Genomic DNA, 13,116 nt, shown 5'->3' with positions numbered 1-13,116 from the left:
ACACTGTAGCTCCTCTTGGCCAATAACAGTGCAGGACTTCATGTGGAAACTTAAAGATACCTAGCAAGTATTGATTGCCTCTTTCTGTTCAGCTTGAGAAAAGAAAATAAATAAATAAAGTGAACTAAGAGCAACACTCATCTGTGTTTCAGGGTTTACAATGGAGGCTTTGTGTGCTTAGAACCATTAGCTTTGACGGACATGCCAGGCGAGACATTGATCGGCAAGCTTGTAAATGCACCGGTAATCATCACAAAAAGCAACAAGTAGAGACACATGCAATAACTCTTGACTTCACAGTCTTGCAGCTCCAATCCAAGGCTGAGCTACAATAAGTTTTTTCTTTCTTTTAAAATCTCAAAAAGCCTCTAAACTTCTCACCACGACAATGTTATTACAAGACAAATGTCTTGTTTCAAAGTCGAATAATATGCTTTCAACAACTGAGGAGATCATAGCGATTTAACAAAGAGTTTTACCTTTGATGTCCATCAATGAGCCTTGAGTGATCAGGCAAGGGTAAAAGAGTGTGCTGACGAAGGAGTGTTTATTAAAATCAACTCCTGAAAACATTCTCCACAGTTTTGTCAAAGCATTAAAGGTGCTGCAAACGTCCCTCCTCACATTACTCATGCTGTAATCACAAAGCATAGTGACAATGCATATGTTTAGCATTATCTACTCTGGTAGAGTAACAAAGAAAAGTGTTGTTGCTGGAGGCATGCTGAGTGATGATGATGGCATGTCTCTTGCAAAATCCTTCCCATCTTGTGTCTACACACACACCTGTCATGGTCACTGATCAGAGTCATTGATCAGTTCCACTCAGTGCTCTGGCTAATGGAGAGCATGGCTGAAGGCCTGTCCTCAGAGGACCGTGCGTTGTGCCACGATGTCTTGTTTGCCAAAGCAGTGTACGTTGTGTATTTCTGAAAGCAGCAATCAATGAATCTTGATAATGCGTGAGCTCAGGGCACATAACTCACATTGATAGCTCTTATATTGTGCCAAAGGGTTGTAAATCCTGACTTGCAGACATGAATATGCGGCAATAGTCAACTCCTGTGCTCTGGCCACGTAGGTCAAATAGGTCCAGTAGGTCCACAGAGCATTTTATTTGTCGCCAGGTTGAAAATTTCTGTTAAAACATACAGATTAAATAGTGGCAATTTTCTGCGACAGTGGAATAGTCTTGTAAACCTTACTATGCAACATCGCATGGACCACATTGTACCAAGTAATAGCTAATTCAGCATCAAAGCATGTCTGTACTATTGCTGATTATTGCGTTACAAGAATCTCACTGTTGTTATGATCATCAATCTTGTCTCTCACAAGCAGATGGCCACATGGAGGCTGAGAACTACAAATGGTGGTACAAATATTATTCCAAATGCTCGAAGACAGTAATAAAGTGCATGTGTCATGGATAAAAATAAATACACTTATCATTCTGTTTCATTGTATGGATTGCTCTGCTAGCTACACACCACAGAGGCAGTAAAAACCTGAAGAGAGGAGTTGTGGTATCCTCTCTCTGTGATCATGCTCATGTGTCACTCTCTGTGTGTTTTTGATGGCTGCACATAAAGAGTGAGGAATTGGTAGAGAAATAGGCACTAAGCAGGTGTATGGATCCAATCCACTTGCTGTGACACAGACTGATTTTCTCAGCTCAAGGCATGGGCACTTTCATGATAATAGAGTGGTATTTTTCTTACTTTCAAACTGTAGTCATCTTCTGTTCGTTCTGGAGCAGGCTTAATCTGGAGTGGTAGTAATATAAAAAAATTAAAAATTATCCATTCGTTTGTTTAATTGATCTTCAGCCTATCCTAATAACACTAAGGAAAAGGAATTCCTATTTGATTGGGTGCCAATCCTGCTACTACTACTAATAAAAATAGCAATTAAATTATGTTTATGGTGTTATAATTATTATTGCCGTTGTGTCCAAATGTTTACACTTGTTAATCATTACATTTACACAGCTTGGTGTTTTTTTTTTTTTTTTTTTTTTTACCTTACTCTGTTTTAACTACAATTTTAACCATAACATTTTTTTTTAATTCTATATGTAATTTTACAAAATCTGAATGGTTTCATATATATATATATATATATATATATATATATATATATATATATATATATATATATATATATATATATATATAGTGTGTGTGTGTGTGTGTGTGTGTGTGTGTATGTGTGTGTGTATATGTGTGTGTGTGCGTGTCTGCGCACTAGCAGACCAAGAAAGATGTAATGGCACGAGTAATCTTACTAAAGGTGGCCAAAGATAAACGTTCTTCTAACCATAGTGTGTGCAGTGAAACAACTAACACTGAGATGTGCACGAGAATATACAGATTTTGTGCTTGATTATATCTCTTAGTAGTTTCAATACAAGAAGTTCTCGTCTGTTAGAAATAGTTGAAACATGTGTTCATCCGACCGCTGTGGTTTGTTGTGGCACTTTACACTCTGTGCGTAATGACGCAGCAACCAGAGCTGGTGTGCGCGCGAGACAGACAGAGAGACAGAGAGACAGAGTGAGAGAGAGAGAGAAAGAGAGAGAGAGAGAGAGAGATTCGCAGCTTTCTCGCAAAAAAAAGTTGCGTTTCTTCGAAATGGGTAATAATTCACCCATCCAAAATGTCGTAGCTTGCGGATTTCTGTAAATCAGCTGATTAAGGTTTTGCACCTCGCGAGTTACTTGAGCGGTTCACAAGTCGCTCGAGTGTAAAACCCCGCGCGCGTTTTAACGGATCCTGATGCCTACTCGAGGAGGAACGTGTTCTGTTTCAGTTTGTCGGCACCTCCGTGTGAATTTCGTGTAGCGCACGGCGCAGTTCCCTTCCACGTTGGCGCGCTGCTCCAACCCAGTTGTTGCGGCTCGGTCGGAGGCGCTCAGCGGGAGGAAGAGGAAGAGGAGGAGGAGGAGATCCGGAGAGTCGCGCGCGCAGCCTAACTAACTAACTAACGCACGGCGGACGGGGCGCGTGCGTGGCGCTGATCCGATCTGATTCCTATTTTGAGTTCGTCCGAAACGAGTTGCGTTGGGACTTGTGTGTCGCGTCAAGCAGGAGGTGGAAGAAAGGTCTCGTCCAGTTAAAATGAGAGTCAGTTGGTCGCGAGCAAGAGAAGTCCTCTCATGACACCCACCAGAGCAATTTCGATGAACGATTCCGAGACATCCTTGGATTCCCTAAAGAGTGGATCGCACGCGCTGAGAAGCATGAGAAACCCGTGGCGGTGGCCCCGGAACACCGTGTTGGAATACTGGACCGCGGTCATGGTGTGGCTTGTTTGGATTCAGTGCTCTTGCGGGATGCCGCATGTCATACGGATAGGTAAGGCTGCCAAAAACATTGTTATGCGGAACGGACACCGACTCGCGCGCAGAGTTGTGCTGTTTATGATGGGGAAATCTATGCTTTGCTCAAAACCCACTGTTTGAATCTTTATTGAATTAATTTAGGCAATTGTTATCACTTAACTGCCTCCGCTGCTGAGATGGACTTAATGTTTGAGCTGTTTCGTCGATTGACCTGTTAAACAGCTGGAACAAAATGGATATGAGTGCACTCTCTGGGGATTATACTGGCTGTGATATATTCTTCTGAAATACTGCCTTAGGTCGTTTAGACTCCCATGACAAACATAAAGCACCTTTAGAAAAAAATAAAAAAAAATATATAAGCAAACGCGTGGTCAATTTAAATGAACCCCCCAAAATCAGAATATAGCTTAGGTTAAAGTAAAACAATTGCAGAAACAATGGTTCCTTAAAAACAGGTTCAATTCTACAAAGTTTGGAGCACCTCATACATACAGTACCACCTTACATCCACATCTCAACACACTTTTGGGTTTGGTGATGATGTAAGATCTTGAATTAGTTTGAGAAAAAGTAGCCAAAAAAAAAAAAAAAAACCCAAAAAGATAAAACTTGTCGACTCAGAGCTAAAACACTCGGGAATGATGTGTGTGCAGGTTTTGAATCAGAGAATCTCTGCAAATGCTGTAAGTTAACCTTCAGATACACTTAACACACGAAAACCACACACCACTCTTTCCATTTAATATATATATATAGAAACTAGTCAATTTCTCTGTATATCTAGACCTAATATGTCTGATAAAGCTGTTTACATTTTGGCTTTACATTATGCATCACACATTTTTTATTCTGATAACACACACACACACACACACACACACATACACACACACACACACACACACACACACACACACACACACACACAAACACACACACACACACACACACACACACACACACACACACACACACACACACACACACACACAGAGTTTAGGTATTTATTTTCCCCTTTAATATTGTAATGTTTTCTTATATATTTTGCCAAAAAGCAAATTACATATTTCCTAAATATTTTGCATGTAAATTGCTGTAACTATTTTTTCATAGATGTTTAATGTATATATAAATATATTTGTGTAGTGTCTGAACAAACAGCATGTCTCTAAAATACTTTTGTAACCAATGTGTGTTACCCCTATAACTCATATATTTTCAGCATTCCAGTTTCTCCGATTTGTGAGCGATCAGTGTGGCTGGTGGTTTCTTATGGAAATAGCATATGATATTTGATGAATATTTGGGATTTCTGTCCCAGTTCAAATCTGTTGTCTTTTGTGCTTGCAAATGAAAAATCAGAACCAATTTATCAGCAGCTGCTATAGCAGCAGAGTCTGAAGTAGCCTAAAATAGAATCTGACAGCTTTTGTGTTTCAAATGACATCAAGTTGAAGCAAATCTAGCTTAAAAAGAATTTTTTTCCCTTCTGCTCATTTGCAATTCACAGATATTAATGCAAATGTCCATACGCATGCACACAGTTGTGACGATGCAGTTTTCAATCCTTGTATATTCTTTGTGTTTGTGTTTATTGGTCATTTTTACCATCTGGGCGTGTTTTGTATCTGCGCATTGTGCACATCTTTAATTGTGATGAAAATGTAACTTCAAGCTATACAAAATATTCAAGTGTATATGTTTACGTGCCTCGAACATCATCCACAATAAAGAGTCATTACATGCATTTGACACAAAAAATATTCAAAGCTACAAGCTATACACTGAGCTTTTAAGTCTTTATGCTCAGGCCACTAGATGGCTCTCTTTGAATTATTGCATAGGCGAAAGGTTTCTCCTTAATTTTCCTTACAGCGTTGTAAAAAAAAAAAAACGCATGTAAAATTCATTAACGTGGGTGCTGTCCAGAGAGGGAGGAGGGATGGGCCTGTGTCTCCCCATGAGGTAGCCTAAGCACATCTACACCATCTGTGTAATGGTGGGCATCCAAGGTGGAGTCGCTTCCACTGATTTCACTGTTCTTACAATGTACCTCTTGGAGGCCAGATGGCCAGTCAGTCTCACTCTGCAAGACTGTAAATGTCTGGAGAAGAAATGATTCCCCTGCATTTCTGGGTTATCTGCGCCATTGCCCTTTTGCTATTTAAGCAAAGCGGATGTGTTTTTTAAAAGGACATTGCTTCAGCCAAAGCTGCTATGCTGATTATGATTAAATGCATGAGGGGGATTTTGGCAGAATGGTTGTTCTTTGGATTTTTTTTTTTTAACAGTGTAAAACAGCACTGAATTTTATTGTCACCACACATTACATATAAAAAAGGAAAGAGAAAATGTAACTCACATTAATTTGCGAATAATAAAAAATATATTTTTTTAATTATCTCTAATATCTTTATCAAATTATAAGCAAAAAAAACCCCATTGGCCTTATTTTTTTTTTTTTATCTTCCTACTCAATTCATGTTAAAAGGTTTAAAAGATTAGATTTATGTATTATATTTTTTGACATATAAATGTCTTAATAAACCTAAAATAATATGTCTAAAATAATCTTTTACACTTATCTTCTTAAATGATACAATAAAAAAATAATGGAAACAGATGCCCCCCCCGTAAAACATAACTGTTGTTTTAATGCGCTGTAAATTACAGATTTGCCATTGTCTCATCTTTAGTGTATTTAGACGATGGATGAAACTAATTTATGGCCTTTGGCTCTCATTCTATTTCTGAACAAGGGAATTCAGTGCCAGACAAGAATTTATTGGATAATCAATTTCTTTATCTACCTAATACTTCAAGTGCTTCATCATTGCCAGTTAATCAATCCAGCTCATGATTTTATGTCACTTTTGTTTCGCTTGCTCTTCTGTTTAGAGCAACAGTTGGATTTCGTGTATTCATTTCACCCTCATTTTACTTTTGTTTTATCTCCATTTCTCTTGGATTTTTTGCTGATCCTACATGATTTATTAAAACGATGTCAGAAAAATTCCTAATTTTTTTATTGTAAAACAAGTAAAAGATAAATGAATATTAAATGTTGTAGTACATGCATAGAACTGCTTTATGTATGCATAAGGCTTTTCTGAAATATTCTCAGGGATTTTTCATCACATCAAATACACTTTACACTGTCACTTTACACTGTCATCAAATGCACTTTAACACAATGTAAATTATATTTGGGGAAGACAATGCAATCTGTAATACCTGAGAAAACTGACTTTATGAATTAATAGGAAAGTGTATTCAGCAGTTACAGATTTATTGGAAAATTTTCTTTATAAATATGCTTCCAAAGTTCAGTCTGAAGTCTAAAAGTCTCAAAGAATTTAATAGAGGTGCTGAAATTTTCTATTCTGAATAAATATAAAAATAAAGAATAAAATATCTTGCTTTTGCATGGTGAAATGCTGACAGATTAGTTTATATTTATTATTATTATTATTATTATTATTATTATTATTATTATTATTATTGTTATTATTATTATTATTGCAAATATCAATTATAGTCTTTTTTCTGGCATTTTGAAATCTCACCTCTACGAAATATTACCTTAAAAAAAGCTAGCTAGATAGATAGTTTCTTAGTACTATAATACACAAATATAGGCCAATATGGGCTAAGACATATAAATCAGTAGTTTAAAACCTCTTGGCAGAAAAGTGTTTCTTTCTATTTCGATAAGTGTCATGATGGCACATATGCTTCGCTGACAAGTTGACAGCTGTCAGTGTTAGGTGACTGTTATGCAGACTGAGATTACCCGAACCTTGTATTCTACATGAGGTCTTTTCTTCTCGGTGGATGATGTGCCAATATACTGGCTTGTTGAGCTAACACTGAGCGCATGACTTTTACAAATATTTTAAGTCTTAGCTAAAAATAAGTATAAGCATTTACTTAACCTCCCACATTGCTATGACACGTGTGTATCTGAGTAGTAGCATAATGCACAAGAGGTTAGACAGTCAGATTTGGTATTTTTTTCAATGGCATGACTACTTTTGAATAGGAAGAATATATTTGTTTACTATTATTTTTTTTTACAGAGAATATGTATGATCCATTTGCAGGTTCACATTCACGCCCATTACTGCATGATAGTGATAGTAGACTATTTTCATCCCTTTTGAATAAGTGATAAAATTACTTAGCGTATTTTAAGCACACCATTAAATAAATATGCCTGATCAAGCCTCTCAGAATCAGTTAATCTTATTCTTAACCCAAGGATATGGAGTAACTTCCTGCAGTAAGAAAAAAGAGAAGGAAGACATTCATTCATAAAAAGGCTGACAACAACAAGTGCAACATCATAAGTTAGATCAAATTAAGAAGGCCATCAATTGTTGAGCGGACAATGAATATTTTAGTTTCATCTAAATTTAATTTGTGAGCTGACAGAAACATGAGTGTGATGAGTCCTCTAGGAGGAAGCCGAATCTGGGTACAGATCGCTGCTGAACGCTGGCCAGCACTCTGGCACTTTGATGCATGCTATTCAGGTTTCTGTTATCTCTCTCTAGCGAAGCACCTTACATACAGCTAAGATAGAGAACAGTGCTCAGGCCTAGGTAAGTGCATGGAAACGGGCACACGCACGCACACACACACACACACACACACACACACACACACACACACACACACACACACACACACACACACACTCTTCCTCTTTTACAACACTAACTATTGCTCTTAACTCATGAGATAAAGCATATGTTTTTATTGTAAATTCACACAAACACACAAATACACACGCAAATACACGCATGCACGCACACACGCACACACACACATATATATATATATATATATATATATATATATATATATATATATATACACATATGCCAAGCCAAAAATACAGAAACTAATGTGCTACTGCTCTACAGAATGTCTTGAAATCACCCAAAGTATTTGTCTTCAGTGAAATTAAATACCATATTTCTTTTAAATGATTACACTGTCAGTGTAACAGTGTGGGAAAGCAGACATGTTTACTAGACAGGAATGATCTCTGTACCAGATTTGACAGTCAACAGTACTGTCAATGACACCAGTGGTCTTTAAGGTGAATTAACACAGTTAAAATTATATTACTGTATATCATGTGATTATAGGTTTACCTGGCACATAATGGATTACTAAATATTGTAAGAAATCAGTGAACGCTGGCAACAGGGAGAGGCGTTAAAGTAAAAGGCGATTCAAAAACACTGAGATAATCCACTGACACAGTGGGCCTTTTCCCGCGCTGCAAGCCGTGAACTGTTCTCAGAGCAGATGGTGTTTTCATATCACGCTACAAAGTGTGTGCTCTGCAGAACAAGGTCGGTGGGGAACATATGCTCTTAGTAATTAAATAAATAATGTGCAAGTGATCCTTGTAGTGACTTAACCGTGGATAGCTTTGGAGCAGGGAAGATGAAAACCCGGCATTTGGAGGTATGTGAACCTGTGGAGCTCTATTTGTCTCGTGCTGGGAAGTTGGGGTGGGGGAATCCAACAAAGTGCCTGTGTGATGGAGTCAGATAAATTTGTGCTGTTCCTATTTTATTCTACCTGCTTGTCCCAGGAGATGGCATGCCATTACAGCTTGATGTGTGCCCTTCTAGATTTGACAGCTCAGGGAAAATTCCTGGGTTGTCAATGTACTTGGTATCTCTCTCTCTTTCTCTCTCCCCATCTCTTACACACATGCTCTCTTCTTTTGTGGCAGGTGCTGCAATAGCAGAAAGAATCAAATTTCATGTTCTCTCCATTTGTCTTTATTACGAGCCCCTGTCTCACCCATCTGACTCTAGAGTGGCCTGGCTGCTGCTTAAAAAGTCAAATACAATTAAAGTAGCCAAACAGGGTTAAATTGCTGCTGTCTGATTTCTTTAATGGTTACCAGTTACACCAGCTTGCGCAAAAGATAGTGACACAGACATGGGTGAATATTGTTATTTTGTTTCTTGGCAATACAGTAAGGAAAACAATCCAGCTTTAGCATTAAACAAACACAAACACACTTACACCCAACATATACAAACATGGAGTAAATATCCATAATGGCTTGTCCTGTGAAAAGTAATAAAAAGGAGAAGACTCTAGCCAGATGAAGCTCCTGAGCCTCTTATTCAGTTTAGTTTAATTAGCTCATACCTTTTGATCCCAATTTTGAAAACCTGCGATGTTGCCTCACTTGCCTCTTTTGTGTGTTGTGCCTAGCAAGATAAAGTGGAAGCCCCCCCCCCCCCCCCCCCACGCCACCTTTCAAATAGTAGTATTGAGGGCCCCTGTTCAACCCCTGTTCAACCCCTCTCCCCTGCACACACACACACACACACACCCACACACACACACACACACACACACACACACACACACACACACACACACTCACATCCACAATTAGAAGTGCCTTATCCATCTACAGACATGGCTAACATCTGCAGAAACCAGTGTTACAATGCAGCTTGGTTGTTGCTCTAGTAATACAATAGCAGACCTTTTCCTCCTGTGTAATCAGGCTATGAGAAAGGATTCATTGGTTCAAGTTCATATTTAACAGACTGTGTTAAACAGTGAGTGTGTTTGAGGATGTAGATCAGCTTATACTGACCTTTTTAGTATCAGACTAGAACTGGCAGGCATTGTGTCGCATTATGGACCATGATATCTTTTGGGGGGGTTGGGGGGAATTGCATGGTATATTTATAATTCCATTTTTACACTACATGGAACAAAACTGATACATTTGGATTAAGCTCAAGCTAAAACCTGACCACCATACTAAAACATTAAAGGCACAGGCAACTTAATGCATAAGGTCTTCTCCTAACTGTTTTCAAAATGCTCGTTTTGTAGGCAGTTATTACGCTCACCAGTGCAGTTGTTCTTGACGGAGGTGGTGGAGGTCAGCGACCACATTCGGAATAGCCTTCAGATTCTCACGAAATAGCACTTTTCTCTTCTCGTCGTTGTCCTTCTTGAGAGCCTGTAACTGACGTGGAAACTTGCCAGTCTGTGACTCATTGACTCAGCACAATATAACCTCTGTGCTTATCGGAATATACCACATGAATCCCCTGTTTGAAAAGCTTGACATCAGCTGTCAAATATGATCAAGCGTGAGCATATACATTATTTTAATGCAGGAAAGCATCAGGGCCATACTCTCATGTGAAATGATCAAACACCTTCAATAACAATCTGTTGCTTTAATTGTTGACATCTTGGCATTTGTATGTTAGGTGAAAGATGTTTTGAGATGGCTTTGAGAGAGGCTCAAATTTAGAGTGACTACTCTCATATGTTTTTGTTCTTGTTTGACCCAGTGTGTTGTATAGCAGTTGATTTAAAATCTCATAACCAGTATCATTATTTGATGATACTGATGACAATCACCAAATTGTCATCAGATCTAGCTTACATTGCTGGCTCAGCTTTTCTTATATGTGATATGATAGATACTGGGTCATAGACAAGTGTTTATTACTTATCAGCAGAAAGTCATACAAGAGTTGCCTGGTCACATCAACGCTTTTTTTTTGGATACTCTAGCGCAAAATACCTGGATATGAAATATAGTTGATAAGTTTGAAAATGTGTCAGTAAAAGAGAGACCCTATCACTTAATATACACATACTAATCTATATTTTAGCAAATTATAATAATGATAAAGAATGGTAAAAGAAACCTTTTGAATGAGGAAATCTTTAGCTTGTTTTCCGGCCAATCATACATCCAGGCTTTTAGTGAGCCTATTTGCATATTGCGCTCTCTTACCCCATGAAGAGCATAAATAATAAATTGGTGGTTGAAGGTTCACCAATACAGAAATCATTCAAGTGTAGATACTCATCCATGTGAATAAAAAAGCCTCACTTCCAAACCTTTTAGTAACAAGTTATGATGTATTCTACCAATAAACAGCTAAAAATAAATCTGTATACCCAAACTAGGTGTGCTATTGAGAAACATGAATTATCTGAAGTAATTACCTTGCTACTAATCTCTTGACATTGAATATATAACATGTGATATCATAAGAGTTGCATGAATAATATGTTGCTAAAGCAGTGTGTGTTGCAGTTTAATATATTTATACACAGTTTTGGAAAAAGGCAGCGACTTGCTTTCTTTAAAGAATTGTGCCAGAAACAGTGTATGTGTAGCTATGACAGTACCTGCAAGAAAACGTTTTGGGACACCCCTTGAAGGCAACATATGTCAGGATGTTGCCAGGACACCAACATATGCTCTCACTCTATAACCCCAAATGTCTGTTGTAGAAAATCAGGCATGGAAAGTGTATGATTAAACCAGCTATTTCTTATGTATATGTATATGTGTGTGGGTTCCATCCAGTTCTTTACAGGCTGATGTATGTGGTAGATCTTAAGGAATGGTATTATGGCAGCTAAGGATACTTTTGCTTGCTTCCTTAAAAAAATCTGACAGATGATGTACCTCAGATGGCAGGATACAAACTTTAATATTGGACAATGACACAATGCCTTAATGCATTCGATGCTTTTGACACACGGTTTTAGCTCTTATAATAATGAAGAGCATTTTTTTTATAAAGCTTCATGATTATTAAAGAACCCTTCAAAACCACGATTTTTCTCGATGTGAATTTGGTTCTGTGCTTAAATCAGCATAAGCATGCAGCTTGGGGAAGTATATTTTGCAATGACAGTTGTGCTCTGCTCTCTTCTACCTTATTGATTAATCAGAGTTTATTGGCAACCGACACATTTGAGGAGTATACAAGCATGCAGTAATTGGCAAATGGGAATACACTAAGTAAGTAATTAGGTGGAAGTATTGTTGGAATCATTAGTGGTTGGAGCTGTTATATTTGTGGCATCATGTAGTGTACAAGTAATGAGAGGCATGAAAATGGAGAAATAGAAGCCCTGGGATATATGGTAATGATGTAGCAGTTGTAGCTTGAAGGTTACTCTGGTGATTCAGTGGATTACTCTGATGGGCATATCTAATGGGGCATGAGTTTTTTCCACTTTGAAATGATGTGAAGTCCTTGCTTGACAACCATAACCAGTCACCTTGTTCATATATGGGTGTATTAGAATGGTGTCTATCACGAATTTCCTTTTGTCATTCAACTGCTTGGATTATCATTTAAAGGCAGACATGTAGTAAGGTCTTTCCTGATGTTGGACCATTATTGTTGAGGGATTCTGAGTTCATCAGCTGGGACAATGAATTGAATCTTAGCTTGGGGACAGAGTGAGCATTATTGTGCTAACTTCTCACTGCCGTGCTTCATGGTGTCCCACCAAAATATTGTGGTAAAAATATTATGAGTGAGTCTAGGACATACAGTACCCAGGAATCCAGTAGCAATGAAAGTATTTGATATGGTTAGCAGGATATTATTACATTTAAAAGCAACATAGCTTTTGAATTTTTGAATAGTATTGAAAAGAAGCAGGGGAAGTTGAGGAGTAACTTTGGCCAATATTTCTCACAGTTTATTTAGTTTTACCTGCTTTGTAATAAGATGTTTTTTTTTTTTTTGTTTTTTTTTAATTATCAATAATTATTCACTACTATTTACCAATCACCTCTTACACATACAAAGTTCACCAGACACTGGTGTTATTGGCTTGTATTGCTCCTTTCGACTGGGGTGAATATATGCTATCCTATTTACTTGGAGTTCACAGCTGATTTTTTTTTCCTCTCTGTAGCTCACTATAATTGGCTTTAATGACAT

The 13,116-nt window shown here is 37.8% G+C and overlaps 1 protein-coding gene across 1 annotated transcript in view; it reads left to right on the top strand.

Moving 5' to 3' along the window:
* The first annotated feature begins 2,500 nt into the window (after positions 1 to 2,500).
* The window catches only part of grik3 (glutamate ionotropic receptor kainate type subunit 3), a 100,012-nt gene continuing 89,396 nt past the window's right edge, over positions 2,501 to 13,116 (top strand). The window contains exon 1 of the mRNA XM_083550222.1: positions 2,501 to 3,356. Coding sequence (XP_083406348.1) covers positions 3,158 to 3,356 — 199 coding nt within the window. The 5' untranslated portion in view covers positions 2,501 to 3,157. The remainder of the gene's footprint in view (positions 3,357 to 13,116) is intronic.

The sequence above is a fragment of the Silurus aristotelis genome, assembly GCF_946808225.1.
Source record: "Silurus aristotelis genome assembly, chromosome: 1".
Classification (NCBI taxonomy): Eukaryota; Metazoa; Chordata; class Actinopteri; order Siluriformes; family Siluridae; genus Silurus; species Silurus aristotelis.
The sequence above is the reverse complement of the archived record's forward strand: the minus strand, read 5'-3'. Positions and strand labels throughout refer to the sequence as shown.